Source organism: Tribolium castaneum, chromosome 7, assembly GCF_031307605.1.
Source record: "Tribolium castaneum strain GA2 chromosome 7, icTriCast1.1, whole genome shotgun sequence".
Classification (NCBI taxonomy): Eukaryota; Metazoa; Arthropoda; class Insecta; order Coleoptera; family Tenebrionidae; genus Tribolium; species Tribolium castaneum.
The window spans coordinates 4,929,478-4,957,034 of NC_087400.1; the positions used below are offsets into that span (position 1 = coordinate 4,929,478).

The 27,557-nt window shown below is 32.0% G+C and overlaps 4 protein-coding genes and 1 long non-coding RNA gene across 28 annotated transcripts; 2 read left to right on the plus strand and 3 right to left on the minus strand.

The window, feature by feature from the left end:
• Positions 1–2,302, plus strand: Rad1 (Radiation insensitive 1). Its single transcript, XM_964867.4, has 4 exons — positions 1–131; positions 180–421; positions 1,754–1,982; positions 2,028–2,302. Exons 1-4 carry the CDS (start codon positions 60–62, stop codon positions 2,271–2,273), a joined length of 789 nt encoding a protein of 262 aa, XP_969960.1. The 5' UTR covers positions 1–59; the 3' UTR covers positions 2,274–2,302.
• sw (short wing) lies at positions 2,286–23,466 on the minus strand. Of its 24 annotated transcripts, none has more exons than XM_015983967.2 (12): positions 23,100–23,466; positions 22,628–22,933; positions 20,660–20,790; positions 20,289–20,318; positions 19,992–20,024; positions 19,615–19,635; positions 17,282–17,329; positions 16,642–16,818; positions 9,251–9,404; positions 8,823–9,195; positions 5,036–5,428; positions 2,286–3,117 (listed from the first exon to the last, which is right to left on the minus strand). In XM_015983967.2, the coding sequence occupies exons 2-12, from the start codon at positions 22,921–22,923 to the stop codon at positions 2,689–2,691; spliced, it is 2,085 nt and encodes a 694-aa protein (XP_015839453.1). In that variant the 5' UTR covers positions 22,924–22,933; positions 23,100–23,466; the 3' UTR covers positions 2,286–2,688. The 24 variants fall into 24 exon arrangements, with proteins under 24 accessions (XP_015839453.1, XP_064213954.1, XP_008198660.1 ...); XM_064357884.1 differs by having other exon boundaries at positions 16,642–16,794; positions 23,100–23,465; XM_008200438.3 differs by lacking the exon at positions 20,289–20,318 and having other exon boundaries at positions 16,642–16,794; positions 23,100–23,465.
• Positions 19,750–20,177, plus strand: LOC135266715 (uncharacterized). Its single transcript, XR_010334863.1, has 2 exons — positions 19,750–19,857; positions 19,913–20,177. It is a non-coding gene; the product is annotated as an uncharacterized LOC135266715 (long non-coding RNA).
• A 1,702-nt stretch (positions 23,467–25,168) lies between the features above and the next one.
• Positions 25,169–26,213, minus strand: LOC658406 (uncharacterized protein). Its single transcript, XM_964795.4, has one exon. It carries the CDS (start codon positions 26,119–26,121, stop codon positions 25,222–25,224), a length of 900 nt encoding a protein of 299 aa, XP_969888.1. The 5' UTR covers positions 26,122–26,213; the 3' UTR covers positions 25,169–25,221.
• Positions 26,214–26,268: 55 nt separating this feature from the next.
• Positions 26,269–26,827, minus strand: LOC658333 (WAP four-disulfide core domain-like protein). The gene is made up of 2 exons (XM_964731.3): positions 26,507–26,827; positions 26,269–26,459 (listed from the first exon to the last, which is right to left on the minus strand). The coding sequence occupies exons 1-2, from the start codon at positions 26,730–26,732 to the stop codon at positions 26,317–26,319; spliced, it is 369 nt and encodes a 122-aa protein (XP_969824.1). The 5' UTR covers positions 26,733–26,827; the 3' UTR covers positions 26,269–26,316.
• Between the last annotated feature and the right edge of the window lie 730 nt (positions 26,828–27,557).

The following is a 27,557-nucleotide window of genomic DNA, read 5'->3' on the forward strand; positions in this document are numbered from 1 at the left end:
TTGGTTTGTGACGGTCCTGTCACTCCTAAACCTAACCTCAATAATTTAAATTTGTTGAAATGTTATTCTCAGCTGAAATAAGTGATTTTCGGACGGTGCACAACGTCCTGCGTGCCATTTCGTTCAAAGACGTAAGTTTCTGCCCGATTTTTGTGCCAATTCAATGATTTTATTGCCAGTACGCAATTTTGCGTCCCACTGAAGAGGGGCTCAAATTCACGCTAGAAGAGATGAAAAGTGTGGAAATTTCGGCATACGTGCCGCGTAATATGTTTAGTTACTACAGAATAGCCGACAATGCGGACGTCTCCTTTAAAATCAGTATGAAAGTGTTCACTGAGTGTTTGAATATTTTTGGAGACGAGGGGAATCCCAGCATAAAGTTGTCGTACAAAAACGAAGGGGCGCCCTTGTGTCTGATGTAATTATTACCAAAGTTTGATTTTATCGACGGGTTACTATAGATTAGGATACGAAACGACATAAAAATTGTAACTGTGAGGATAAGGTAAACAAAAAAATACAGACCCATAAATAATCTTTAAATTTTCACATTGATAATCTATAAGAACTTGAACGTAAAATTTTTAAATTAAAAATTTAATACATACTCCGAAATAAAAATAGTCTATAATCACTTTATCGAAAATAATATACAAAAAAATTAGCAATTAACATATTAACTTATCAAAATGCTGCGAATACTGTTGAAGATAAAAGTGTAAAGAACAAAGTTGTATGTAAACAATTAAATTTCCTAGAAAAAGTCAGCGTGACCATACTTCTATCTTAAAAGGTTTAAGTATAAATTAATTTTTCGATATACTTATATCAAAAAATATCAAAATATAATATTAATATATAATTTTGATAAAAAATCATTAAATAAAAGTGAAAAAACGACGGCACTTCTTCACTAAGACGCCAAATAATAATTAGTAATAAAAATCATAGGGTGCTATTTAAAAAAATCAAGATATGGTGCTCCAAAATTTACCAAAATGAATGTGTCACAGCAAGGTGATGCTACAATGCAAATATATGGTCTTGTTACCAAAAAATGCCTCAGACCTACGGACAAAGTCCCAACTTGATATCCCAAAAACCAAGGCCACTGCGATTTTTTAATAATGTGCCTGCAGACGCACAAAATTGTAGAAAAAATTAAATAACTTCTGAACGGTTAAAGTAAATTGTAAAAACTAAACTGATTTATAAAGCCTAAAAAGTGCAGATTTAAATATGTATAAATATACAAGGGGTGCCGTTTAAAAAAACTATGTTAAAGGCTGCACTGTAAAAATGAAACACCCTGTATAGGGCAAAATAATTTTAGGACGTACACTTTAACTTCCCATTTGCAGTGCCATTTAATTTGTTTCGATATCTTTGACAGTGCAGGAGCAATCGAGAACGCCCGTATCAATGACTCACCCTGTATAATTAATTAATTACTGATAAAAATAAACAAATCCATCGCTTGGTGTTTTTGGGGTCTAAACGAATAAACTTAAAGAATATGTCATTCTCTACTTTCTTCCTAACATTTTAACCGTATTCATAGCGTTTTGAAAAATATGGGACGAAACTCAGATAATTTTTTTCTTACGTTTCTCGTGAAAATTTAAGTCGTCTGTTTTTGTCAGCCTATTAAAAATAGACCGTACTACATTTTTTTGGGTACAGAAAGTTGTATTTCGTTTCGTCTCCTAATTCATAGACCTCCGTAGTTTTACAAAAAATACCGTTTTAGCGTCAAACATAGTGAAGAGAACATAACTGTTGATTGCGAAATTAAGACATTAAACGCCGACGACTCGCCCGACTTCAGCCTTGCTGAAGAATGCAACTTGAACAAAGTAGTTTTTAACGCAAACATGCTTACCGAAGTGTTGCAAAGGCTGGATAATGGGGCTGACGACATCACCATTTCCCTAAACCCCGACCCGCCCCACTTTACCTTAAGCACAACCGGAATTGCCGTAAGTTGTTTATTTCCGGGGAAATCCGGTAATCCGGGCTTGTAGGGCGAATCCAAAGTCAACATTCCGCGCCAGTCCGATTCCATTACAATTTTCCAATGCCAGAAAAAATCCTCCTGGAAATACGCCTTCCACCACATTCGCCAGATTTTAAAAGTGATGAATTATGCGAACAAAGTGGCGGTTTTTTCCGGGGAGACTGGACTTCTAGGACTGCAGCTTGTGATAAATTCGGACGAGAGACAGATGTATGTTGAGTATTACGTCACGTCGCTGTTTGGCGATGGGTAAAATAAAAGCAAGTTGCAGTAAACAATTTATTACACCTCGGTTTAAAGTCTCGTTTGACGAATTTCAAAATACCAATGATAAATGCAATTTAATCAAATAAATATGTTTACAACGGCACGTATGGTACAAAATAACAATGTAAAAAAGTTACTTGTTAATATAAAAAAAAAACAAAATAAGTTAGCTATTTACAAGCGAAATTATTTAAGTAAGTATTCAGAATAATGGTACTTAACTACAGCTGAATTACACTGATCCAAGCAATGATACAATGGCCAAAAAAATAAATCCGCCGTTCTGTTTTTTAGTACGTTTCGTTACCAATACTCTTCCGATTCCCAGACCGCATCTGCAAAAATCAAAACCGTTTATAACACTTGATAATAAATTAGAGCTAGTCGATTAAATTGGCTATTTATCGCAGAGGAGTGGTTGTAATGGAGCCCATACTAGACAAAGGAGTATTGGAGACTGAATAATTTAATTTTTCTAATTCTTCATCGACTTGATTGTTGCGCAACTCTTGCGTCGTATACAAGAACTTGTTCCATTCGTCGTGTCTCGGATGTGCGAAGTTTTCCGCCACATCGTACACCCAAATCTTCCCCTGGTTGTCGCCGACAGTCACGTGGAGGCCCGACGGAGTCCAGGAGATCCGGTTCAGGGCCGGGTTTCCCTCGACCGTCACGCTGGCAGCAGGGACTTCCGTGTCCTGGTTCAGGTTCCACAAATCTAGCCGCCCGCTCCCGTCCACGGCCGCGAAAAGGGCCGGATGGGCCGGAGACCACTTCACGTCCAAAACGTAGTCGCCGTTGTCCTCGAATGAGTAGATCGGTTTCGAGTCCTGGACAAAGTGTAATAAAGGGGGCTGTAGGTTACTTGCGTTTTTTGAATTGAAAACCAAAAAATTACAAAATTATCGCGAACTAAGGAGCGAGTCCATCATGTACTGTAGTGCAATATTTTTGAAAAACTATAATTATTTTTATTGATAAAATTAACTGTTGCCGACAAAGGTGCTTATCCTTGCTCTTATTCGAATTAATTACAAATTCCTTTTTATCAAGTCAAATTATTTTTAAAATGATCTGAAAGGCCAGTGATACGTTCGTAGTTTATAATAATTTTAAATCAAATTAACGATAGTTTTTGACTAAATTTGGCCAAAGTTAGTGCCAAAGGGCCTTAATCGTAATGATTTTTATTGAGAAATTTCGTGTAATAATTGTTTCTGGTTAAAAAACAATCCGACCTAATTTAGTAATTATTTGGTTGGGTCTAACAAAACTTCCCTAAAAAGTGAGTTTTTCTGAATATTTAAAGAACTTATGACTTAATCTTTAAAAAAATACGGGCGAGTTTAAAATAACGCACAAAATTCATGTATTACGGATTTTCTTGTGAAGGCTACATTTTGCCAATAATTATGACGTTAGTTTTAATCGTTTTCAACAACTTCTGCAGTTAGTTCTGTTAACACCGAGTGACTAAAAGATTGTATCAAAGAAATAACCTTTCAAAGTCAAACCGATATAAATGTCATGTTAGTTATTAAAAAAATAATTCCTTATGAAATAAAGCAAGAATAGAAAGATATAGTTCTTTATGTGTATTTATCGATATTTTTGTTATCTTATTTTCTATAATTACCAGAAAGACAGTGGAATGTAAGTAGGTATCAAAAACAGTAAAAAAATATTGACTGTCATTTTATTTTAACACACATATTGTGGAAGGTTCAGAAACTATTCTTTTTAAGCAACTGACAAAAAACGAGATAATTAAATATTTTTAAAATTTAGTCTACAGGGTGCTCAAAAAAAGGCGCACCAACTCGGCAGTACGTTGCGAGAAAAATCTTGGAAAAAATGCCCAAAATCATATTTTAAAAAATTTGGAGCTTCAAACTTATTTTGTTAACTTCTTCAGTTTTCATTATTTTTTAATGTTTTTCTGTTTCGCACTAAGTAATCGTTCCATAACTAAACTATAAATAATTATTTTTTAATTTCCTATCAGACTTAAATAATAAAATTTTAATTCACGTTTAACTTGGCAACTTAATTCTGAAATACATTTTAATTTCGCTTTCTGTAAACTGATCCAAAGTCAAACAACGATTTTTTCCTAATGTGCATTTTTAAGTCAAAAATTATCTTGCAAAAATTGGACATAACTAAGCCGTTAAGTCACAAAATTAGTTTAAAAAAATGCATTATTTTTGCATTTTTTTGAGGTAAAAACTTATACTTACCACTAAGTTAGTCGATAATTCGACAATGACATAAGTTTTTGTCTTTTCCGAGAGTTTTAGGACCGCTTTTAAGCCGAAACACAATTACTATTTCTATTTTGACATAAATGTGGCCAAATATACTAAAACTAGAACCAAAATTTAGAAACTTTTGCATTATTCGATTGCTTACGTAGGTACGTTTTTGAGCTTAAAACTCGGTTTTCTAGCAAGATTTTGTTAAGCTGAGCCGAAAAATCACTAGACTTATTCGAAAACGAACGTCGAATTAATTAATTTGCCTTTTTTCGAATATTTTAACACATTTTTTTCTCAATTATTTCACAAAATTTCTCGAACAAAACAATTTCTGAGTTGAAACAAATATTTTTATCGAGATTTTGCTAAACCAAATCCAAAAATAGTAAATTAGATAAAAGGTGTTTTTTTAACATTTATTTTATTTTAGTTTATTCATAGTTATAGCGGAAAAAAACTTGCTATTGGTATTTGTACTTTGTTTTTTTACCTTCAAACTCCACAACTTGATGGTCCAATCGATGGACGACGTCAAGAACATGTGTGAGAAATCAATCCCACCTTGGACCGAATTCACGCTAATGCCAGTGATGGGGCCCTGGTGGCCGTCGTAAGTGTCGGTAATTCCGGCCTTGGCGCCGTGACGACACGCCGAATATGCAGCCCCCTCTTCGCTGCCTACCACAAAGTTATTAACGTCGGAATGTGGAAAATCTAAACATGTCACAGCCACGGGTTTCGATTGCATTCGGTGCAAGTCAAGGGTCTCTTGAGGCTGGCCTAACATGTCCAACGACCAGGAGCAGAGACGACCGTCAGTCGAGATACTTATCAGGTTGTGTGCGTTCTGGGTGCCCACCACGCTCAAGCAGTAGACAGGGTGCTGGCAAATACCAAAAATAATTTATTACTTATTTATTATTTTTTTTATTTATTCATTATTTATTTATTTTTTATTTATTTATTACTTATTATTTATTACGTGCGGTAGGGGAATTTTTACAGCGTGAAGATTTTGTCGCACCCACGAATTTAGAGCACGACGAGCGCAGCGAGGAGTGCCATAATAGAGTAAGTGCGACAAAATGACTTATAAACTTTTTTTTTACTTTGCACATTTTGTACCAAAAAAATTAATTTCGAAATTTTCGTGGCAAAAATGTGTAAACGCGTCGAGGCCAAAAAATAACATTTTTGGAAAACAATGAGGAAGTTTCCAATTTTTCAAAATGTTATTATTGATTTTCAACATAATAGTACTCAAGTCAAGAAATTGAATGGAAAAAAATTAATTCGATAGCTTTAAAAATAATAAAAATATAAGCTTTTTGTCTGTCGGTTGGACAGTGGGCCCGCTAATGACGTCACGCGACATAAACTGTTCACAAGGTAGCTGCGATTTATTGGCATTGTATTGAGATCTCTGGATAATTCTATTAACTTAAAAAAAATAAATATTGAATGAAAGTGTTATTTGTGATGATTGAAGTAATTTGTTTAAGTAGATACTGTAATAAATCACTAATAACGAATAATAATCCATTTTAATAATTACACAAAAATCAGCTTTTGCGATTTTTTTTTGCTTTATTTGTTTCTGTATGCCTTCCAATTTTTTCAGATTTGTTCTAAAATTTCTTATAATTAATAAATATTAATTAAGGAGAAATATTTATATTAATAAAATATTATTTTATTTAAAAAAATTAAAAATATTAACTAATGGAAATTTTTATGATTTCTGGAACAAGCGATGCTTGCAAAATGTTTTGTACAAAAAATATGTAAAAAAATAAGTGTTCTACAAACGACTTCTTATTAAAGACATCGACTCTTGCATAAACAAAAATACAATTTCTTTATTTGTCAATGCTTTTGAAGATTCGTTCAATGGATAAGTAGATGTGGTTTATAATTATAAACCTGGAGTTTTCAAAGATATGAAATTAGGATTTTCTTCAAAAATCCCGTCGTGAATGGAAAAAATCAATTTTCCTGGCGAGTTGAACAAAAAATTTTCAAAATTCGGTGAGAAATTTCAAGTTTCCAATATTTGAGTGCGAAAAAGTACAACTTTTTCTACTTGAAGAAGTAGAAAAATTTTCACGGAATTTTACAAAACATTTTGCCATCTTAAGTATTTTGCTTCGTTTTCGCAAAATTTCTCAAAAATCAGCTAAAAAAAAGAAAAACTCTAAATCATATGTAAAACCGATAAATTTTATAATAATTATTCAAAAACAATTTTTAAATTTTTCGATGTTTTTTTGCAAAATTTCACTGAATCGGGTTGAAAAATCAATAAATCGGAGCGAAAATTATTTGACTTCAGCATTTTTGAGTTAAATTAATAAGATTTTCGTTCAAAAACGCAATTATTGAGAATTTAGCAAAATTTTGCCGAACTCTCTTGCACAACATTGTTACTTTAGTAATTATAATGTTTTCCGGCATTTCCTTTAGTTCTAAAGTTTTTAGTATTAATACTTCATTTTGTGTTATTGGCCCTTCAAAATATATTTGTTTGATTTCGTCGAAGATAGTATATAGGATACAAAAATCAGCGTTTGCAATTTTTTTTTGCTTTATTTCTTTCTGTATGCCTTAGATTTTTTTCAGATTTGTTCTAAAATTTCTTATAATTAATAAATATTAATTAAGGAGAAATATTTATATTAATAAAATATTATTTTATTTGAAAAAATTAAAAATATTAACTAATGGAAATTTTTATGATTTCTGGAACAAGCGATGCTTGCAAAATGTTTTGTACAAAAAATATGTAAAAAAATAATTGTTCTACAAACGACTTCTTATTAAAGACATCGACTCTTGCATAAACAAAAATACAATTTCTTTATTTGTCAATGCTTTTGAAGATTCGTTCAATGAATAAGTAGATGTGGTTTATAATTATAAACCTGGAGTTTTCAAAGATATGAAATTACGATTTTCTTCAAAAATCCCATCGTGAATGGAAAAAATCGATTTTCCTGGCGAGTTGAACACAAAATTTTTCAAAATTCGGTGAGAAATTTCAAGTTTCCAATATCTGAGTGCGAAAAAGTACAACTTTTTCTACTTGAAAAGGTAGAAAAATTTTCACGGAATTTTACAAAACATTTTGCCATCTTAAGTATTTTGCTTCGTTTTCGCAAAATTTCTCAAAAATCAGCCTAAAAAAAAAGAAAAACTCTAAATTATATGTAAAACCGATAAATTTTATAACAATTATTCAAAAGCAATTTTTAAATTTTTCGATGTTTTTTTGCAAAATTTCACTGAATCGGGTTGAAAAATCAATAAATCGGATCGAAAATTATTTGACTTCAGCATTTTTGAGTTAAATTAATAAGATTTTCGTTCAAAAACGCAATTATTGAGAATTTAGCAAAATTTTGCCGAACTCTCTTGCACAACATTGTTACTTTAGTAATTATAATGTTTTTCCGGCATTTCCTTTATTTCTAAAGTTTTTAGTATTAATACTTCATTTTGTGTTATTGGCCCTTCAAAATATATTTGTTTGATTTCGTCGAAGATAGTATATAGGACACAAAAATCAGCGTTTGCAATTTTTTTTTTGCTTTATTTCTTTCTGTATGCCTTCGAATTTTTTCAGATTTGTTCTAAAATTTCTTATAATTAATAAATATTAATTAAAGAGAAATATTTATATTAATAAAATATTATTTTATTTAAAAAAATTAAAAATATTAACTAATGGAAATTTTTATGATTTCTGGAACAAGCGATGCTTCCAAAATGTTTTGAACAAAAAATATGGAAAAAAATAAGTGTTCTACAAACGACTTCTTATTAAAGACATCGACTCTTGCATAAACAAAAATACAATTTCTTTATTTGTCAATGCTTTTGAAGATTCGTTCAATGAATAAGTAGATGTGGTTTATAATTATAAACCTAGAGTTTTTAAATATATGAAATTACGATTTTCTTGTTTTTTAAAGTTGTAATGTTCTCATTTGATACCAAAGGATTTTATAAAGTGAGATTTCTGAATTTTATTCATTTTATTTAGGGCTAATAGTTCATTAAACAGTTATAAAAGATATAGGAGTACGATAGCTAAATGGAAAAAAATGAGGAACAGCGAAATAATTTTGGAAACATGTTAATTTTAACCAGATACAGCCCCTCAAGAATCGAACTTTGAGGTCTCATAACTTTTTTATTTTTGCGATTAGAAAAAAATTAAAAGCACCATTAGACTATTAATGGTATTAGTTCCAAAAAATTGGAAATTGAATAATTACCGTGTGTGCCGAGGCCGACAAGGGCGTCCTCTGGATGGGCGTCCGCTTCTGCACCCGGTTATCCCACAGGACGATCTGTCCCGAATAAGTACCACCCAAGATGAGATTCGGATGAAATCGTGCAAATTTCGCCGACAACACAGCACTTTGACAATGAAAAATATATTCAGGCGTTGCCTTCTTAAATTTGGTATTCCAAATCAAAACCACGCCATCGGGATCGTTCGGCGAGTCTTCGTTGTTGTTGTAGGAAGCCAACAGTAATTCGGGAAACTGTGGCGACCAATCCATCGACGTAACGCAGCGATTACGCGACCATCGCTCGTCGAAGAAGTAGCGATTGAGAGAGATGCGCTGATGCGATTTCTCATCTCTTTAATGAATAAAATAAAAATAAATGTGTTTTTGTTTGATTGTAAGTAACTTACAATCCTTCTTCTCCCGCTCCTCCGCTGTAATCAGTGTAATAATCCACATTTTCACACAAGACCCGTTCCATCACTCGTCCCGCCCTATCTACAAAGTGCTGGAAGTCCTCAGAGAGGATGATCATCTGCTTCTCCTCCTCGCTCAGTTCCCGGACTAAGAAATGTGCGGGAAAAATACTAATAAAAGTACATTTTTCAAACACGTTCACAAAAATTTTTAACTTACTGAGCGTTATCTACCGTTCAGTTTTAAAAATTCGTTTCATACTTTTTGTTCACCCTGTATAACTTCTGCACAATTATTATTACTTAATACAGACGACTGTGTCACTTTTTTTTCTATCATACTTTGTTGTATAGCTATATTTTGTGAACAAATATTCAGTGAAATGTCGATAAAATTAAAACTGTAACGTACATTAAATCAATCTCATTTTCTGTAAAATTATTGAAAAATTTCGATTCAATTTTCTAGAGTAAAATGTCCCTTAATGGACACCTCTGAATAACGGACACCCCTCACAACGGACATTCACAGAAACGTAACAAAACCTATATTAAAATTTCCACCTCCCACTAGCGGACACCTCTTCACAACGGACAATTAAAAATTCCCCATCGGTATCCGTTGTATATTTCGATTTAAAACTTTGATAAAAAAAAACTAAGCTGTTTTAAATGCAAATTTATTAAAATGCAAATTATTTATATTATTTATTAATCCATATTGTTTCATATTGAAACACCTCAAAACGCTGTTTTTTTGTAAAATTTTTTAGGAATAATTAATTTAAATAACTAAAAATTCTGTTATTTTTCCTGTTGTTCAGCCAAAAATCAAAAACGCAATTATTTCGCCAAATTTAACAAAAATTACGCCGCTTAAGCAAGATTCTGTTAAAACATAACGAAAAGTTACTAAAGTATGAGTTAAAAAATTACAATATTTTTTCCTTTTTCAACCGTTGTTTAACGAGAAACGCGATTATTTTTAAGAATTTCGCCAAAAATAAGCTGAAAAGTCAATAATAATTTGCGCAACAAAATAAGAATAATGAATGAATGAATGAATAATGAAGTCGAGATAAAAATCACGTCGTGAATGGAAAAAATTAATTTTCCTGGCGAGTTGTAAACAAAATTTTCCAAAATTCGGTGAGAAATTTCAAGTTTCCAATATTTGAGTGTGAAAAAATACAACTTTTTCTGTTTGAAAAGGTAGAAAAATTTTCACGGAATTTTACAAAACATTTTACCATCTTAAGTATTTTGCTTCGTTTTCGTAAAATTTCTCAAAAATCAGCCCAAAAAAAAGAAAAACTCTAAATTGTATGAAAAACCGATAAATTTTATAATAATTATTCAAAAGCAATTTTTGAATTTCGATGTTTTTTTGCAAAATTTCACTAAATCGGGTTGAAAAATCAATAAATCGGATCGAAAATTATTTGACTTCAGCATTTTTGAGTTAAATTAATAAGATTTTCGTTCAAAAACTCAATTATTTAGGATTTAGCAAAATTTTGCCGAACTATCTTGGACAACATTATTACTATAACAATTCTAATTTTTTTCCTGCATTCCTTTGGTTCTAAAGTTTATAGTATTAATACTTCATTTTGTGTTATTTGTCCTTGAAAATATATTTCTACTTGAAAAGGTAGAAAAATTTTTACGGAATTTTACAAAACATTTTGCCATCTTAAGTATTTTGCTTCGTTTTCGCACAATTTCTCAAAAATCAGCCAAAAAAAAAAGAAAAACTCTAAATTGTATGTAAAACCGATAAATTTTATAATATCTATTTAAAAGCAATTTTTGAATTTTTCGATGTTTTTTGCAAAATTTCGCTGAATCGGGTTGAAAAATCAATAAATCGGATCGAAAATTATTTGATTTCAGCATTTTTGAGTTGAATTAATAAGATTTTCGTTCAAAAACTCAATTATTTAGGATTTAGCAAAATTTTGCCGAACTATCTTGGACAACATTATTACTATAACAATTATAATTTTTTTCCTGCATTCCTTTGGTTCTCAAGTTTATAGTATTAATACTTCATTTTGTGTTATTTGTCCTTGAAAATATATTTCGACTTGAATAGGTAGAAAAACTTTCACGGGATTTTACAAAACATTTTGCCATCTTAAGTATTTTGCTTCGTTTTCGCAGAATTTCTCAAAAATCAGCCAAAAAAAAAGAAAAACTCTAAATTGTATGAAAAACCGATAAATTTTATAATAATTATTCAGAAGCAATTTTTGAATTTTTCGATGTTTTTTGCAAAATTTCGCTGAATCGGGTTGAAAAATCAATAAATCGGATCGAAAATTATTTGATTTCAGCATTTTTGAGTTAAATTAATAAGATTTTCGTTCAAAAACTCAATTATTTAGGATTTAGCAAAATTTTGCCGAACTCTCTTGCACAACATTATTACTATAATAATTATATTTTTTTTCCTGCATTCCTTTAGTTCTAAAGTTTATAGTATTAATACTTCATTTTGTGTTATTTGTCCTTGAAAATATATTTCTACTTGAAAAGGTAGAAAAATTTTTACGGAATTTTACAAAACATTTTGCCATCTTAAGTATTTTGCTTCGTTTTCGTAAAATTTCTCAAAAATCAACCAAAAAAAAAAAAGAAAAACTCTAAATTGTATGAAAAACCGATAAATTTTATAATAATTATTCAAAAGCAATTTTTGAATTTTTCGATGTTTTTTGCAAAATTTCGCTGAATCGGGTTGAAAAATCAATAAATCGGATCGAAAATTATTTGACTTCAGCATTTTTGAGTTAAATTAGTACGATTTTCATTCAAAAACGCAATTATTTAGGATTTAGCAAAATTTTGCCGAACTCTCTTGCACAACATTATTACTATAATAATTATATTTTTTTTCCTGCATTCCTTTAGTTCTAAAGTTTATAGTATTAATACTTCATTTTGTGTTATTTGTCCTTGAAAATATATTTCTACTTGAAAAGGTAGAAAAATTTTTACGGAATTTTACAAAACATTTTGCCATCTTAAGTATTTTGCTTCGTTTTCGCAGAATTTCTCAAAAATCAGCCAAAAAAAAAGAAAAACTCTAAATTGTATGAAAAACCAATAAATTTTATAATAATTATTCAGAAGCAATTTTTGAATTTTTCGATGTTTTTTGCAAAATTTCGCTGAATCGGGTTGAAAAATCAATAAATCGGATCGAAAATTATTTGATTTCAGCATTTTTGAGTTGAATTAATAAGATTTTCGTTCAAAAACTCAATTATTTAGGATTTAGCAAAATTTTGCCGAACTATCTTGGACAACATTATTACTATAACAATTATAATTTTTTTCCTGCATTCCTTTGGTTCTAAAGTTTATAGTATTAATACTTCATTTTGTGTTATTTGTCCTTGAAAATATATTTCTACTTGAAAAGGTAGAAAAATTTTTACGGAATTTTACAAAACATTTTGCCATCTTAAGTATTTTGCTTCGTTTTCGCAGAATTTCTCAAAAATCAGCCAAAAAAAAAGAAAAACTCTAAATTGTATGAAAAACCAATAAATTTTATAATAATTATTCAGAATCAATTTTTGAATTTTTCGATGTTTTTTGCAAAATTTCGCTGAATCGGGTTGAAAAATCAATAAATCGGATCGAAAATTATTTGATTTCAGCATTTTTGAGTTGAATTAATAAGATTTTCGTTCAAAAACTCAATTATTTAGGATTTAGCAAAATTTTGCCGAACTATCTTGGACAACATTATTACTATAACAATTATAATTTTTTTCCTGCATTCCTTTGGTTCTAAAGTTTATAGTATTAATACTTCATTTTGTGTTATTTGTCCTTGAAAATATATTTCGACTTGAATAGGTAGAAAAACTTTCACGGGATTTTACAAAACATTTTGCCATCTTAAGTATTTTGCTTCGTTTTCGCAGAATTTCTCAAAAATCAGCCAAAAAAAAAGAAAAACTCTAAATTGTATGAAAAACCGATAAATGTTATAATAATTATTCAGAAGCAATTTTTGAATTTTTCGATGTTTTTTGCAAAATTTCGCTGAATCGGGTTGAAAAATCAATAAATCGGATCGAAAATTATTTGATTTCAGCATTTTTGAGTTAAATTAATAAGATTTTCGTTCAAAAACTCAATTATTTAGGATTTAGCAAAATTTTGCCGAACTATCTTGGACAACATTATTACTATAACAATTATAATTTTTTTCCTGCATTCCTTTGGTTCTAAAGTTTATAGTATTAATACTTCATTTTGTGTTATTTGTCCTTAAAAATATATTTCTACTTGAAAAGGTAGAAAAATTTTTACGGAGTTTTACAAAACATTTTGCCATCTTAAGTATTTTGCTTCGTTTTCGCAAAATTTCTCAAAAATCAGCCAAAAAAAAAAAAGAAAAAAACTCTAAATTGTGTGTAAAACCGATAAATTTTATAATAATTATTCAAAAGCAATTTTTGAATTTTTCGATGTTTTTTTACAAAATTTCACTAAATCGGGTTGAAAAATCAATAAATCGGATCGAAAATTATTTGACTTCAGCATTTTTGAGTTAAATTAATAAGATTTTCGTTCAAAAACGCAATTATTTAGGATTTAGCAAAATTTTGCCGAACTCTCTTGCACAACATTATTACTATAATAATTATATTTTTTTTCCTGCATTCCTTTAGTTCTAAAGTTTATAGTATTAATACTTCATTTTGTGTTATTTGTCCTTGAAAATATATTTCTACTTGAAAAGGTAGAAAAATTTTTACGGAATTTTACAAAACATTTTGCCATCTTAAGTATTTTGCTTCGTTTTCGCAGAATTTCTCAAAAATCAGCCAAAAAAAAAGAAAAACTCTAAATTGTATGAAAAACCGATAAATTTTATAATAATTATTCAGAAGCAATTTTTGAATTTTTCGATGTTTTTTGCAAAATTTCGCTGAATCGGGTTGAAAAATCAATAAATCGGATCGAAAATTATTTGATTTCAGCATTTTTGAGTTAAATTAATAAGATTTTCGTTCAAAAACTCAATTATTTAGGATTTAGCAAAATTTTGCCGAACTCTCTTGCACAACATTATTACTATAATAATTATATTTTTTTTCCTGCATTCCTTTAGTTCTAAAGTTTATAGTATTAATACTTCATTTTGTGTTATTTGTCCTTGAAAATATATTTCTACTTGAAAAGGTAGAAAAATTTTTACGGAATTTTACAAAACATTTTGCCATCTTAAGTATTTTGCTTCGTTTTCGCAGAATTTCTCAAAAATCAGCCAAAAAAAAAGAAAAACTCTAAATTGTATGAAAAACCAATAAATTTTATAATAATTATTCAGAATCAATTTTTGAATTTTTCGATGTTTTTTGCAAAATTTCGCTGAATCGGGTTGAAAAATCAATAAATCGGATCGAAAATTATTTGATTTCAGCATTTTTGAGTTGAATTAATAAGATTTTCGTTCAAAAACTCAATTATTTAGGATTTAGCAAAATTTTGCCGAACTATCTTGGACAACATTATTACTATAACAATTATAATTTTTTTCCTGCATTCCTTTGGTTCTAAAGTTTATAGTATTAATACTTCATTTTGTGTTATTTGTCCTTGAAAATATATTTCGACTTGAATAGGTAGAAAAACTTTCACGGGATTTTACAAAACATTTTGCCATCTTAAGTATTTTGCTTCGTTTTCGCAGAATTTCTCAAAAATCAGCCAAAAAAAAAGAAAAACTCAAATTGTATGAAAAACCGATAAATTTTATAATAATTATTCAGAAGCAATTTTTGAATTTTTCGATGTTTTTTGCAAAATTTCGCTGAATCGGGTTGAAAAATCAATAAATCGGATCGAAAATTATTTGATTTCAGCATTTTTGAGTTAAATTAATAAGATTTTCGTTCAAAAACTCAATTATTTAGGATTTAGCAAAATTTTGCCGAACTATCTTGGACAACATTATTACTATAACAATTATAATTTTTTTCCTGCATTCCTTTGGTTCTAAAGTTTATAGTATTAATACTTCATTTTGTGTTATTTGTCCTTAAAAATATATTTCTACTTGAAAAGGTAGAAAAATTTTTACGGAGTTTTACAAAACATTTTGCCATCTTAAGTATTTTGCTTCGTTTTCGCAAAATTTCTCAAAAATCAGCCACAAAAAAAAGAAAAAAACTCTAAATTGTGTGTAAAACCGATAAATTTTATAATAATTATTCAAAAGCAATTTTTGAATTTTTCGATGTTTTTTTACAAAATTTCACTAAATCGGGTTGAAAAATCAATAAATCGGATCGAAAATTATTTGACTTCAGCATTTTTGAGTTAAATTAATAAGATTTTCGTTCAAAAACGCAATTATTTAGGATTTAGCAAAATTTTGCCGAACTCTCTTGCACAACATTGTTACTATAACAATTATAATTTTTTTCCTGCATTCCTTTGGTTCTAAAGTTTAGAGTATTAATACTTCATTTTGTGTTATTTGTCCTTGAAAATATATTTCGACTTGAAAAGGTAGAAAAACTTTCACGGGATTTTACAAAACATTTTGCCATCTTAAGTATTTTGCTTCGTTTTCGCAAAATTTCTCAAAAATCAGCCCAAAAAAAAAAGGAAAAAAACCCTAAATTGTGTGTAAAACCGATAAATTTTATAATAATTATTCAAAAGCAATTTTTGAATTTTTCGATGTTTTTTTGCAAAATTTCGCTGAATCGGGTTGAAAAATCAATAAATCGGATCGAAAATTATTTGCCTTCAGCATTTTTGAGTTAAATTAGTACGTTATTCATTCAAAAACGCAATTATTTAGGATTTTGCAAAATTTTGCCGAACTCTCTTGGACAACATTGTTACTATAACAATTATAATTTTTTTCCGGCATTCCTTTAGTTCTAAAGTTTATAGTATTAATACTTCATTTTGTGTTATTTGTCCTTGAAAATATATTTGTCTGATTTCCTCGAAGATAGTAAATAGGACAGGGGAAAGAAAAAAAAACATTAATTTCGTCGCGACGTTTCGATACTTTTACTGTGTCTTCATCAGGCAAAGAATTTTCTTTTTATAAACATGGGGAACGGCTAACTTTCCAACTTAATCGAATTGACAATATCAATAATAATGAACGCAGATTATGGCTTTTTTTTTCGTCAAACCCAAATTTAGCTCAATTTTTTGTTTAATACAATAAAAGTGTCCGTAGTACCGTCTCAACACATGTTCACTTTCACGAAAAAATCCGAATAGTTTCAAAGATTTAGCAACAAAAATCTCTTATCTAAATAACTTTTATGATGTAGATGATTTATTTTGTTTGTTTATTTTTTTTATTTATTTGATTATTTTCTAATCCTTACCTTCCTTGACCTCCTGTTTGGCCTGTTCCTGCTCCAGGGCCGTAACGGCCGGCTGCACCTCCTTGACCTGCGGGAGCCCATGTGGTAGAATCCCCGGTGGTAGTTTGCTGCCGAATCCGCCCAAATGTGGAAGACTACCTTCTTCGTCTTCACCTTGTCCATCGTCATACGTCAAAACTGTGGTGAATAACGGAAACGCTCTATCGCCCTTTCATCCCACACGCATAAGCCCACATTCACGACAAACTAACTAAACGGCCGATTTTATCCAAAATCAATATGTAATCCACGATCACTTAAATCGATTACATGTTGATTTTTTTTCTGAGGCGCAATGCTAGGACGGTGAGGAAGAAGAAAAAAGGAGGAACGAGAACAAAAAATCCAAGAATTTCATTCCACTCCGGTTAATACAGAAAAATAAATAAACGAAAAAAGACATGCTTGATTATTACGTTACACTCAATCATTTAGTGGGTGAGTATCTAGCACTACGAATCGATAACGAAGCAACCAAAAAGCGCCCTCGATAAACCAAGCATTCTACATCCTAATCGTATGAAAACATGATGGATAAAAATAACGTTAGTGCACTATTATATTGATTAAAATCTTGATGGGAGTCGGAAAAGCCACCTACCTGTGAACTCGTCCTCCCATTCTAAACCCGGATTTAGATTGTATTCGTCTTAAGAGGAAAGAAACATGTATCAGTAGGAATAGAATTATTAGAATTACATTAAGGTTGTCTATGACTTGGCTGCACTAACAACAAAACTTTAACTGCAACCGTTTTACAATCATTAACCGAAAACTAAATTTTCGGTTACCTCTCAACTGTTACATTATTAAACTCAATATAGGCAGTTATAACATGCGGTTAGTTAGTTGTGAGTACTGTTACTAGATTACAGTTTAATCAAGCTGGCGACGGACGGGCGAAACTTTATTACGTCCGAGTTACTTAATCAATAATTAAAAAATGATTAGTCGTCAACGCCCACGCAAAAAACCAACCAAATTGCACAATTTGCTCAACGAAAAATTGAATTAAAAAATTAAGAAAAGAGTCAAATGGCACTGCAAATGGGAAGACAAAGTGCAAGTTCTAAAATTATTTTGCCCTATACAGGGTGTTTCATTTTTACAGTGCAGCCTTCAAAATAGTTTTCTTAAAAGGAACTCCCTGTATATTTGTACATGTTTAAATGTGCACTTTTTGGGCTTTATAAATCAGTTTAGTTTTTGCAATTTGCTTTAACCGTTCAGAAGTTATTTAATTTTTTCTACAATTTTGTGTGCCTACGGGCACATAATTAAAAAATCACAGTGTGCTTGGTTTTCAAGATATTGAGTTGGGATTTTGTCTGTGTGTAAACAACTGTCGGGGGTATCTTTCGGTAACAAGACTGCTCATTTACATTGTAGCATTACTACGCTGTGACACATTCATTTTGGTAAACTTTGAAGGACTATAACTTGATTTTTTCAAATAGCACCCTCTGTATTTTATTACTGAGTATTATTCAGAATTTTATTTTACGTCTTTTTCACTTCTTAATTTTTTTTTCAAAAGTTGATAGTTTCGGAGATAACTCTGTTTTTCTTAAATAATACATAAAATCTCTTAGAGATAGATACCAACGTAGTGTGCCATGTAAAACAATACATTCTGACATAACAACATCAGACTGGCGTTTTTTGTACGTGACGTTTTGATTTTGTTGTGAAAATAAATTTTTCATGTAAAATGCATACAAATCTCATCGAAATATAAACTTTAATTTTGATAAGAAATCATTAAATAAAAATGAAAAAAAATGAAGGCACTACTAAAGAAAATATGCAAGAAAGAATTATAGAAGTTTTTTTATTTCCTTATTTCTTCATTGTAAATTTCTGTCATTTTTATTTAATAATTTCTTGTCAAAATTTTATTAAAATTTATATCTAGATAAGATGTCTAGGTATGCATTTTACGCAAAAAATTATTTTCACAATAAAATCAAAACGTGACGTAGTATAAATGCCATTTTGACATTAGTATGTCAAAATGTATTGTTTTTCATAGCACGCTACATTAGTATCCAAGAGATTTTGTGTGCATTTTTCAGAAAAACCGAATTATCTCCTTAATTATCAACTTTTGGAAAAAAACTAAAGAGGTAAAAAAGATGTAAAATGAGACGCTGAATAATAATTAGTAATAAAATACAGGAGGTAGTATTTAAAAAAATCAAGTTATGGTCCTTCAAAGTTTACCAAATTGAATGTGTCACAGCAAGATGAAGCTACAATGCAAATGTATGGTTTTGTCACCAAAAGATACCTCAGACATTTGTTTACCTACGGACAAAGTCCCAACTTGATATCCCAAAAACCAAGGCCACTGCGATTTTTTAATAATGTGCCTGCAGACGCACTAAATTGTAGAAAAAATTAAATAACTTCTGAACGGTTAAAGTAAATTGCAAAAACTAAACTGATTTATAAAACCTAAAAAGTGCAAATTTAAGTATGTACAAATATACAGGGGGTACCATTTAAAAAAACTATGTTAAAGGCTGCACTGTAAAAATGAAACACCCTGTATAGGGCAAAATAATTTTAAAACGTACACTTTGACTTCCCATTTGCAGTGCCATTTGATTCATTTCGATATCTTTGACACTGTAAGAGCAATCGAGCACGCCCATATCAATGACCCACCCTGTATTACAAAATGTTTTTTTTAATTTGATATAAAAAATGGTCAAAGTTTCGCCCGCACCGTGCAAATATACAAGCTTTGGTGTTAGTCCAGAAAATCCAACATGTGCCCTTTGAACAAAACATGTGTAAAAAATCTCGAGAGAAAAATGAACGAAAAAGTGCCTTCTGTGTACTTCCGAGATGAACAAAAAGGACAAGGACGGGTATCGTAAATAATGGAAACGCTATAAGCAAATATTGAAAATAAAATCATAAACTTACCGTAGTAATCGGTTGCATGAGCTGGGAAGGAAAGGAAGAAAAATTATTATATATTGAAACTGACTTTAACTAAACAATGAAATTACAAAAAACACGCATAATAATAATAAATTAAAAACCGAAGGAAACGTCGTACAATCATGTGATTTACTATCTCGACAACTAATTTGTATTTAAAACGCTAGTCCATTGTATTCTATGAGAAATTTCCACAACCTTAGGAGAAAGAAGCGTGAAGACAGGGTAGGTGCACATGTTTTTCAATTTTCTCCTGTACAATTTATTCAATTTTTTTTAGTTTGTGCATACCAATAATAAATGTACAGTGCTGTTATTCGTGAGTACATTAAAGAGGTCAACATTTACGTGCACCATACCTTTTCGTGGCCTCCACCAGTCCTCCATGTAGCCTTTAAGTGGGGAAGAAGATGAAGAAGATCCTTGTTAGCAACGCATATAACAATATGTCACATGTCTAAATTAAATAATCTTCGTTGATGGAAACCACCGATACAACTTTAAAGGGTTTCCGTACCAAGAAGATACATAACCAAAATAAATAACACAATTTTGCCCGACCAGAATAAAATAAAAAGGAATGAAATTCTATCAGGAGGGAAACAAAAAGACGCCTGAACGAAAATGAAAATCAAAACAACGTTCTAATTACTCACACTTCTTCCATGAAGAAAATCCAAAAAAATCTGGAAGCAACAATGTTTTTACGTTCACTTTGATTCAGGCCGACAGCGAGAGAAAAATCAAGTATACAAAGCACCAAAGCCGGATTAGTAACTAATTTCGAACTAAAAAGGCGTGCAGCCAAATTAAGACAACTGACTCGATTAAAAAAAATTAGTTTCCTTCCCATAACGGAAGAAAACATTTAATAAAGGCTGCTGCTGTTAGATAAATTCATGCAAATCAATGATGATCCCATTTATTTTATTCTTTTTTTTTCTGTTTCCATAAACTTAACCGTGAAAAAAATATAAAATGTGGCACGTGCGTACTCGTGATTACGATAAACACAAAATCAACTTACCGTCCCGTTCGTGTCCTGTTGCCGTTGTTTGTGTTTGTTTTGTGTAAAGTACGGTTTCTTTCGGTGGTATGTTGGTGGACTGTACCTGGACTACGCTCAAATTCGGAGCGCGTTTTTTTGCATGACTAAGACTGGAAAAAATTATAAAAATTACACACTAAATTCAGACTCGAAATATTTTAATTTTGTACTAAAAATGATGAAACACTACGACACCAAAAAAAGTTTAGAATTACGCATATATATAGTCAGTATCATAAAAATTGCAACACCAAGAAGGAATAGGAATTTTTTGATGAAACTTGGCACAAATGTTAGACTATTAGCAGGTATTAAATGATTAAAATTTGAACGTTTTTAATCAAGTGGTAAAAGAGTTTTTAAGACTTAAACTCTTTTACCAGCAAGTGTTGTTCTTTCAATTTTTTGCTTTTCTGACCATTTTTGTAGTGATTTTTTTTAAATTCGTTTAGTTTTAAGTGTTATGAAAACGAAAATATGCCTAGAATTCGTCAAAAAAAAATTAACAACAAATAGACAAACTTTAAAAAGCACAATTTTTGGGAAACGAATAGGTGTTTTTTTATTTAGAGAAATCGCTATTTGTTTGAAGAGTAATCCAAGAATCATTATGCGATGTTATCAGTCATTGATTAGAGAAGGTTCAGGACAAAGCAAAAGAGAAAACAGACTTAAAAAAACAAATGAAGTCCAAAGTGGTCATCTTCGGATTATGGCAATAATTCAAGTACAAGAAAAATTTCTGACCAATGGTTGAGTTTGAAGGTCGTTGTACTTCACTTCTGAGTGTTTACCATCGAATTAGGTCATTTGGACTACTTTTTGTTGGATTTTCTAAGTATGGGAGGAATGAGCAAAATCAGCTTAAACCAGACACACCAAAACTTTTTTTTGGAAAGACAACGTGTTTCAACCACAAAGTGGTCATCCTCAGGTGAAAATATACACTATATGCATTGACCGCATTATGGTCAAAACGCGTTGTGTTTCGAAATAAAAGTTTCATGAGTCAGGCTTAGATATAGGTTTTTGCCCATTCCTCCCATACCAAGTAAATCCAACAGGAAACAGTCCAAATGACCCATTTCGATGGTAAACAGTCCAAAGTGATAAAAAACGACCTTTAAACCCACCCATTGGGCAAAATTTTGTCTTGTAATTAAATTATAGCCATGACCATTTTGGACTTCATTTGTTTTTTTTAAGGTTGCTTTCTCTTTTGCGCTGTCCTGGGCTTTCTACAGTCTATGACTGATAACACTGCTTAATGATACTTCGATTTCTATCCAAAAGACTAGCAATTTCTCTAATTGAAAAACCCCTATTTGAAGTCCAAAAATCATGCCTCCTTCAAAACTGCTTAAATTGTTAGTAATTTTGGTTTTGTCGTCTCCAGGCCTACTTGCGCTTTTAGAACACTTAAACCTAAACGAATTTAAAAAAAAACACAAAAAAAATCGTCAGAAAAGCATAAAATTCTAAGAATAACACTTGCTGGTAAAAGAACTTCAATATTAAAAACTCCCTTACCACTTGATTAAAATCGTTCAAATTTATTACTCGCTAATTCTAATTCCTTCCTGGTGCTGCAATTTTTATGATTTTTTTATTTTTATGAAAATAGTTGGGTGAAATGAAATCAAATTTAAGGTAAAGACATTGACTTATCTGAAACAAATCAGCATTTACAATATTTTTGTGTCATATACTTATATCATAAACAATTGTTTCGGTCAAGAATTTTTTATTTAGAGTTGCCAACTTAATTTAAAAGTCACAGGCCACCTTAATCAGAAAGTTAATTTATTGAGCGCATGAAAGTTCTTTACCACGTCTCAGATTAAATACTAATAAATAAAAAAAAATATTATACGGTCCTGCTTTGTTTATCTTTTTTCTGGTATCTTTCGTTCGAAAGTTTTTTTTTTTTTTTTTTGTAAAACCTACTTGTTGGGTGAACTGTGGGGCAGGAGGGACGTGTCCGGGGTGTGATTGTGGCTGTGGTCGGGCGTGAGCGAGTTCGCGCTCGAAATACTCGACAAAATATCCGAAACGGGGGCAACCCCCAACGAGCTGAGCATTTCATCCAACTCCTTCCTGTCTCCTTCCGTCCCCAAAATCACCCTGTTGGCCGCCTCCTCCACATCCTTGAGTTCCTTCTCCCGGCGCCGGCGGTCCTTCTCCTCCCTCAGCGCCTGGAGCCGGGCCTTCTTCCTCTCCAGTTCGGCTTTGCGGTCCGACATGGCTTAAATCCTGGAAAAAACGGACTGTCACAGCGCCAAATCGCCGGCTCGCGATCGAAAAACCCCCGAGATGAAAGGTCAAGAAGGTTTAGGTCGCGTTCTTGGCGATGGGAGTGGATAAACGGATTCGCCGTACTTGGACAGCCCCTTTTGTGGCAAGTGCCAACAACACTTACCTATGAATGTACAAATTACACGAGACGACAAATTGCACTTAATTTACGTGGAATTAATGAGTTTTTCGAACGACTTTTTACGTTTCCTTTGGATTTAATTTACAACGCCCGACCGATACAACCACCATTTCATTTTTGTGATGACGTAATGTGGCGAGTCATCAGGGATTTCTCCGCGAGATTTCGGGATATATTGACTGGAGTTCGCTGATTTTACGGGGGAATCACAATTCCTGGGAGGGAATAACGTGATTGATCGATTACAGAAACCGGTTCGGCGGATTTTTAACGAAAAAACCGCGATTTTCCTCAATTTGATGACATTTTGTCACACTTTTTGGTCGCTAGGTTGGTACGACAACTGGAGAGGGAACGTCAATTTAACGGGGCTAGCACGCACGCCTATGGAAATTCATTCCATTGGAGGGCCACTTTGGGCGCCCCCAGTTACCTTATTTAAAATCATTTCAGTTTTTTTATCAGAAGCAAGTGATAAATTATTAGGCTGGTGTCAAAGCTAGTTTTTTTAAGTGTACTGGTTGGCAGTGCTCATTCACTGACACAGTCACTGTCCACTTATAAATTTTTGAGATAGTTTTAACAAAATTTTGCAAAAACAGAGTCTTTTAAATCAGAACTGTACTTAACCGCTCAAAAAATGCAAAAGTAACGTAGTTTTTCTTCCATCAAACTACCAGTTTGAACAAAATAAAAAAAAAAAAATTTGAGTATTTTTGTCAGAAAACATTGCTGAATAACGTGGCCAAACCTTGAACAATAAAAACAAAAATAACTTTTTTTAACTAAATTTTGGCACAAAAAAATGAGTTTTTTAAGTAAAAAATGTATTTAGATATTCGAAAAAATGCAAAAATAACGTCATTTTTGACCTAAATAGATGATTTTTCGAGCATCACTTTGAATATAATATATATAATATATATAATATAATATAATCAGCAAATTTTTAATAAAAAAAGTGTGTCTAACAAAAAGATGTACCTTAACGTTTGAAAAAATTACATGGCTTCTTCCTTCATTAAAGTCGTGACTAAAAATTAATTTTTAACTCAAAATCATTATTAAAAAGCAAAATAAAAAAAACATTTTTACTTTTACATTTTTCGGTTCAAGAAATCCTGCGATTTTGTATCTCGTTTCATCTCCTAACTTATGGTTCTCCGTAATCATCTCTTAAAAATTAATTAATCTTATTTATTTCCATACAATCAATACTATTACAATACGATTGAATTATTTATAATGTGGTGAGTCATTGATTTAAATTATAAAATAACGACAGCTTCTACCAACCGTAAAAAGTAAAATTGACTTCAAATCAATATTCTCAGCTTCAAATTTCTCACATATTTGAACAATCACGACGTTTTGTAGCAACTGGGCTTTTTTATTGGATTGAAACAGCACATAAGGGCTCATTCACTTGTGCATAGAATTCATTTCAATCCGATAAAAAATTGCCAGTCACTCGAGCGCCCTCTATCCCAATTCTCACAAACGTTAAATATAAGCCACAGAATGTCAGACGAAGTAACTTTTGACTACGTTAGAAGCCTAAAAGACAACAGACAGGTTCTTCTAATTGATGTGAGGAACCCGTCGGAATTAGCGCAAACTGGAACAATTCCTGGAAGCATCAATATACCTTGTAAATACCCTAATTAACTTATGAATTAACTGCAAAGTACTTCATTTCAAGTGGCCACTTTAGAAGAAACGCTGCAGAACACAAGTGATGAACAATTTCGTCAAGTTTTCCGAAGAGAAAAGCCTACAAACACCACGCCTTTAGTTTTCAGTTGTCAGTCGGGGCGGCGGAGCCGAGCTGCGCTAGATTTAGCCAAAAATCTGGGATACGTAAAGTAAAACATTCGTTTTGTTCCGTCTTTAATTAAAGTCGCCTGTGATTTTTAAATTTAGTTGGCAACTAGATGTTGCCAACTTAATTCGAAATCATAGGCCACTTTGACCCGAAATTTAAGTTCAATTTTCAGCGCCAAACATTTCCCTGGGGGATGGACCGGTTGGGTACAACAATGTAAAACAAATTAAGTAATAAAAAAACTTTATTTATACGTAATAAACACTCAATTCTACGAAATTAATTTTTCTTTTCGGCCAGTTTGGAGTTGACCATTTCCCTGAACTGTCCCAAAATCCTGTTCTCCCTCTTCTGCCGTTCTTCTTTGCTGAACATGGCCAAAGCCCGCTTCTCATCAGCTGAATAAATCTGGTTTTCTTTCCGTATCCTCACAGCCTCCATTCTCCTGTGTCTTGAGCCGGACATGACATAACCCACGGCTTCAAAACTTTCAATTTCTTCAGACGTGAGTCCAATTTCACCTCTTCTTGGTATCCGTTTTCCTTCGGCGACGTACGCAGCCATGGCAGCCCCCTCACCAGGGAGCAAAGCCTTGCCCATTTCCTTGTGAGTCAGGGCGGCATGGGGCTTCAAAATGGGGCCGACGATCACCTCTTCGGTCTCTTCCGCATTGGTTTGGGGTTTGTTGGTGGTTGTGGTCTTCTCGACCCACTCTTCCTCCCCTGAACTGCTCTCACTTGAAGACTTCTTCTTTTTCTTCTTCTTTTTATGCTTCTTGTGGGATTTTTTCTTTTCCTTCTTCCGTTTTTTTAGCTTGGGGGCGTTCTTGGTGACGTCTTCGACGTCACTGTCGGAGTCTTCGGGTTCGGGGGATTGGCCCCAAATGCTGGGGTAATCCCTCATTCCGAGGATCTCACGCTCCTGGCGTCGGGACTCCATGAACTCGTCCTCAAGGTGTTTTTTCTTTGTGACTTCATATTTGTCGTTTCGTTCAAAACCGTTTGTTGTGGTGCCTCTGGATCTAGACCTGCGTCTGCTGGAATGGCGGTCTCTTGACCTGGAATGAGACCTGGACCTGTGTCTCCTATTACGATCATTTTTAAACGATCTATCAGTTTTGTGTCTCCGGTGGTCCGGGGAACGGGACCGACTGCGTCTGTGTTTTGCCACATCCATCATTTCGTAAAAAATCAATTTTTTTACAATAACATAACCTTTAAAAAAAACTGTCAAACTGAAGTCACTTTACGTCATTCCCATAAGCTAGAATTGACATTTGCTCAAACCATTTCAAATTTTAAGGAAATAAATAAAACACAAAATGCGTCGATTTGCTAATTTTTATTCATACAACGATACTACAATTGTAACTGATTAAAATTCGGGTTTGGTGCAAGCCATGGCCCCGCACCGATTCCTGCAGCACTTTTTAGCCCCCCTGCAGTCCGAGTCTAGGGCACACCTGCTGGAGCACACCCAAGGGCCTGACGGTGCAACTGGACAAGACCCTTGTTTCTCTAAAACACAAATTAATTTTCTTTAAAAAAAATTGTATCCATTTCACCTCCTCTTTGAATTCGCCTCGTTGTTACAGGGGCCGTACAAAAAGTGCCGCCACAAGCCGTCCGGCAGCATTTGAAATGGCCGGCACAGTGGTTGTCTTCGAAACAGGCCACTTCACAGATCCCCACGTTGGGGTACGGGGGGCAGTCTCCCGATTTTGTTCGAGGCCTTTGGCCGTACACAAAAACAGTTAGAAGGGAAAGGATTAAGAAAAGTTTTGCCTGCATTGTTAACACTTGTAGGGCTTTAAGATGAATGGAATTGGATGTTGTGTAGGTGCAAGAGTCGAAGAAACGGAAACCACAAAACGACAAATTGAAATTTTGATTAAGTGTGCGGATTTAGGGCGGATGTGGGGTTCCACTGCGGTTTGCGCAATTTAGTAATTGGTTGAAATCTACAAAAATAGAAAAAATGTATTAAAAATTACCCATTTTTATTATACTTGTATTAATTTACTACTGTTTTTTTCTTCAATTCCTGCTGCTAAACAAAATTAGGTCAAAAATTTTAGTTTTTTGAGCGTTTCATCGCGTTTTCAGTCAGAAAAGCGTCTGCTGTGAGTAAAGTTTTATCAGAGAAGTCACACTATTTCAATCGTTATACAGTTTCACGTTTAAGACTGTAAACAGATTGAACCAAAAGTATAACAACAAAATTCACATTTAGTTTAAAAACAAGCCACCTTAAATATCTTAGTAAAAAAAAACAAAAAAAATAAAATTTTTGAGACAGGTCAATTTTTATTTAAAAAGAAACATTTAAAAAATCTCTTATATTTATTTATATTTATATTTATATTTGATTTAGTTATTTTTTTATCTTACTCAATATAATAAAATGGTCGATTGGTAAATTTTTTCTTATTTGAATTTTTCAAAAAATTTATTAATACGTGTATTATACACGTAATCAATAACAAACAAAAATTTCGAAAAAAACAATTTTTGAAAACGCTTGGTTCTATACTTCCGCCAACGCTGTATAAAAAATGCAAGGTATGATTATAAATTATAAAACGACCGAAAAAAATTGTTTTTATTACTATATTA

Excerpts from the sequence above, each read along its gene's own strand:
- Rad1 (XM_964867.4), top strand. The coding sequence starts at position 60 with ATGTTATTCTCAGCTGAAATAAGTGATTTTCGGACGGTGCACAACGTC. Across the intron at positions 132-179 it reads GTGCCATTTCGTTCAAAGAC|TACGCAATTTTGCGTCCCAC; the intron begins GTAAGTTTCTGC and ends TTTTATTGCCAG. Across the intron at positions 422-1,753 it reads GGGGCGCCCTTGTGTCTGAT|CGTCAAACATAGTGAAGAGA; the intron begins GTAATTATTACC and ends ATACCGTTTTAG.
- sw (XM_015983967.2), bottom strand. The coding sequence starts at position 22,923 with ATGTCGGACCGCAAAGCCGAACTGGAGAGGAAGAAGGCCCGGCTCCAG. Across the intron at positions 19,636-19,991 it reads CTGGTGGAGGCCACGAAAAG|CTCATGCAACCGATTACTAC; the intron begins GTATGGTGCACG and ends TTTCCTTCCCAG. Across the intron at positions 9,196-9,250 it reads GGAGCGGGAGAAGAAGGATT|AGATGAGAAATCGCATCAGC; the intron begins GTAAGTTACTTA and ends TATTCATTAAAG.
- LOC658406 (XM_964795.4), bottom strand. The coding sequence starts at position 26,121 with ATGATGGATGTGGCAAAACACAGACGCAGTCGGTCCCGTTCCCCGGAC.
- LOC658333 (XM_964731.3), bottom strand. The coding sequence starts at position 26,732 with ATGCAGGCAAAACTTTTCTTAATCCTTTCCCTTCTAACTGTTTTTGTG. Across the intron at positions 26,460-26,506 it reads GAGGCGAATTCAAAGAGGAG|AGAAACAAGGGTCTTGTCCA; the intron begins GTGAAATGGATA and ends TTTGTGTTTTAG.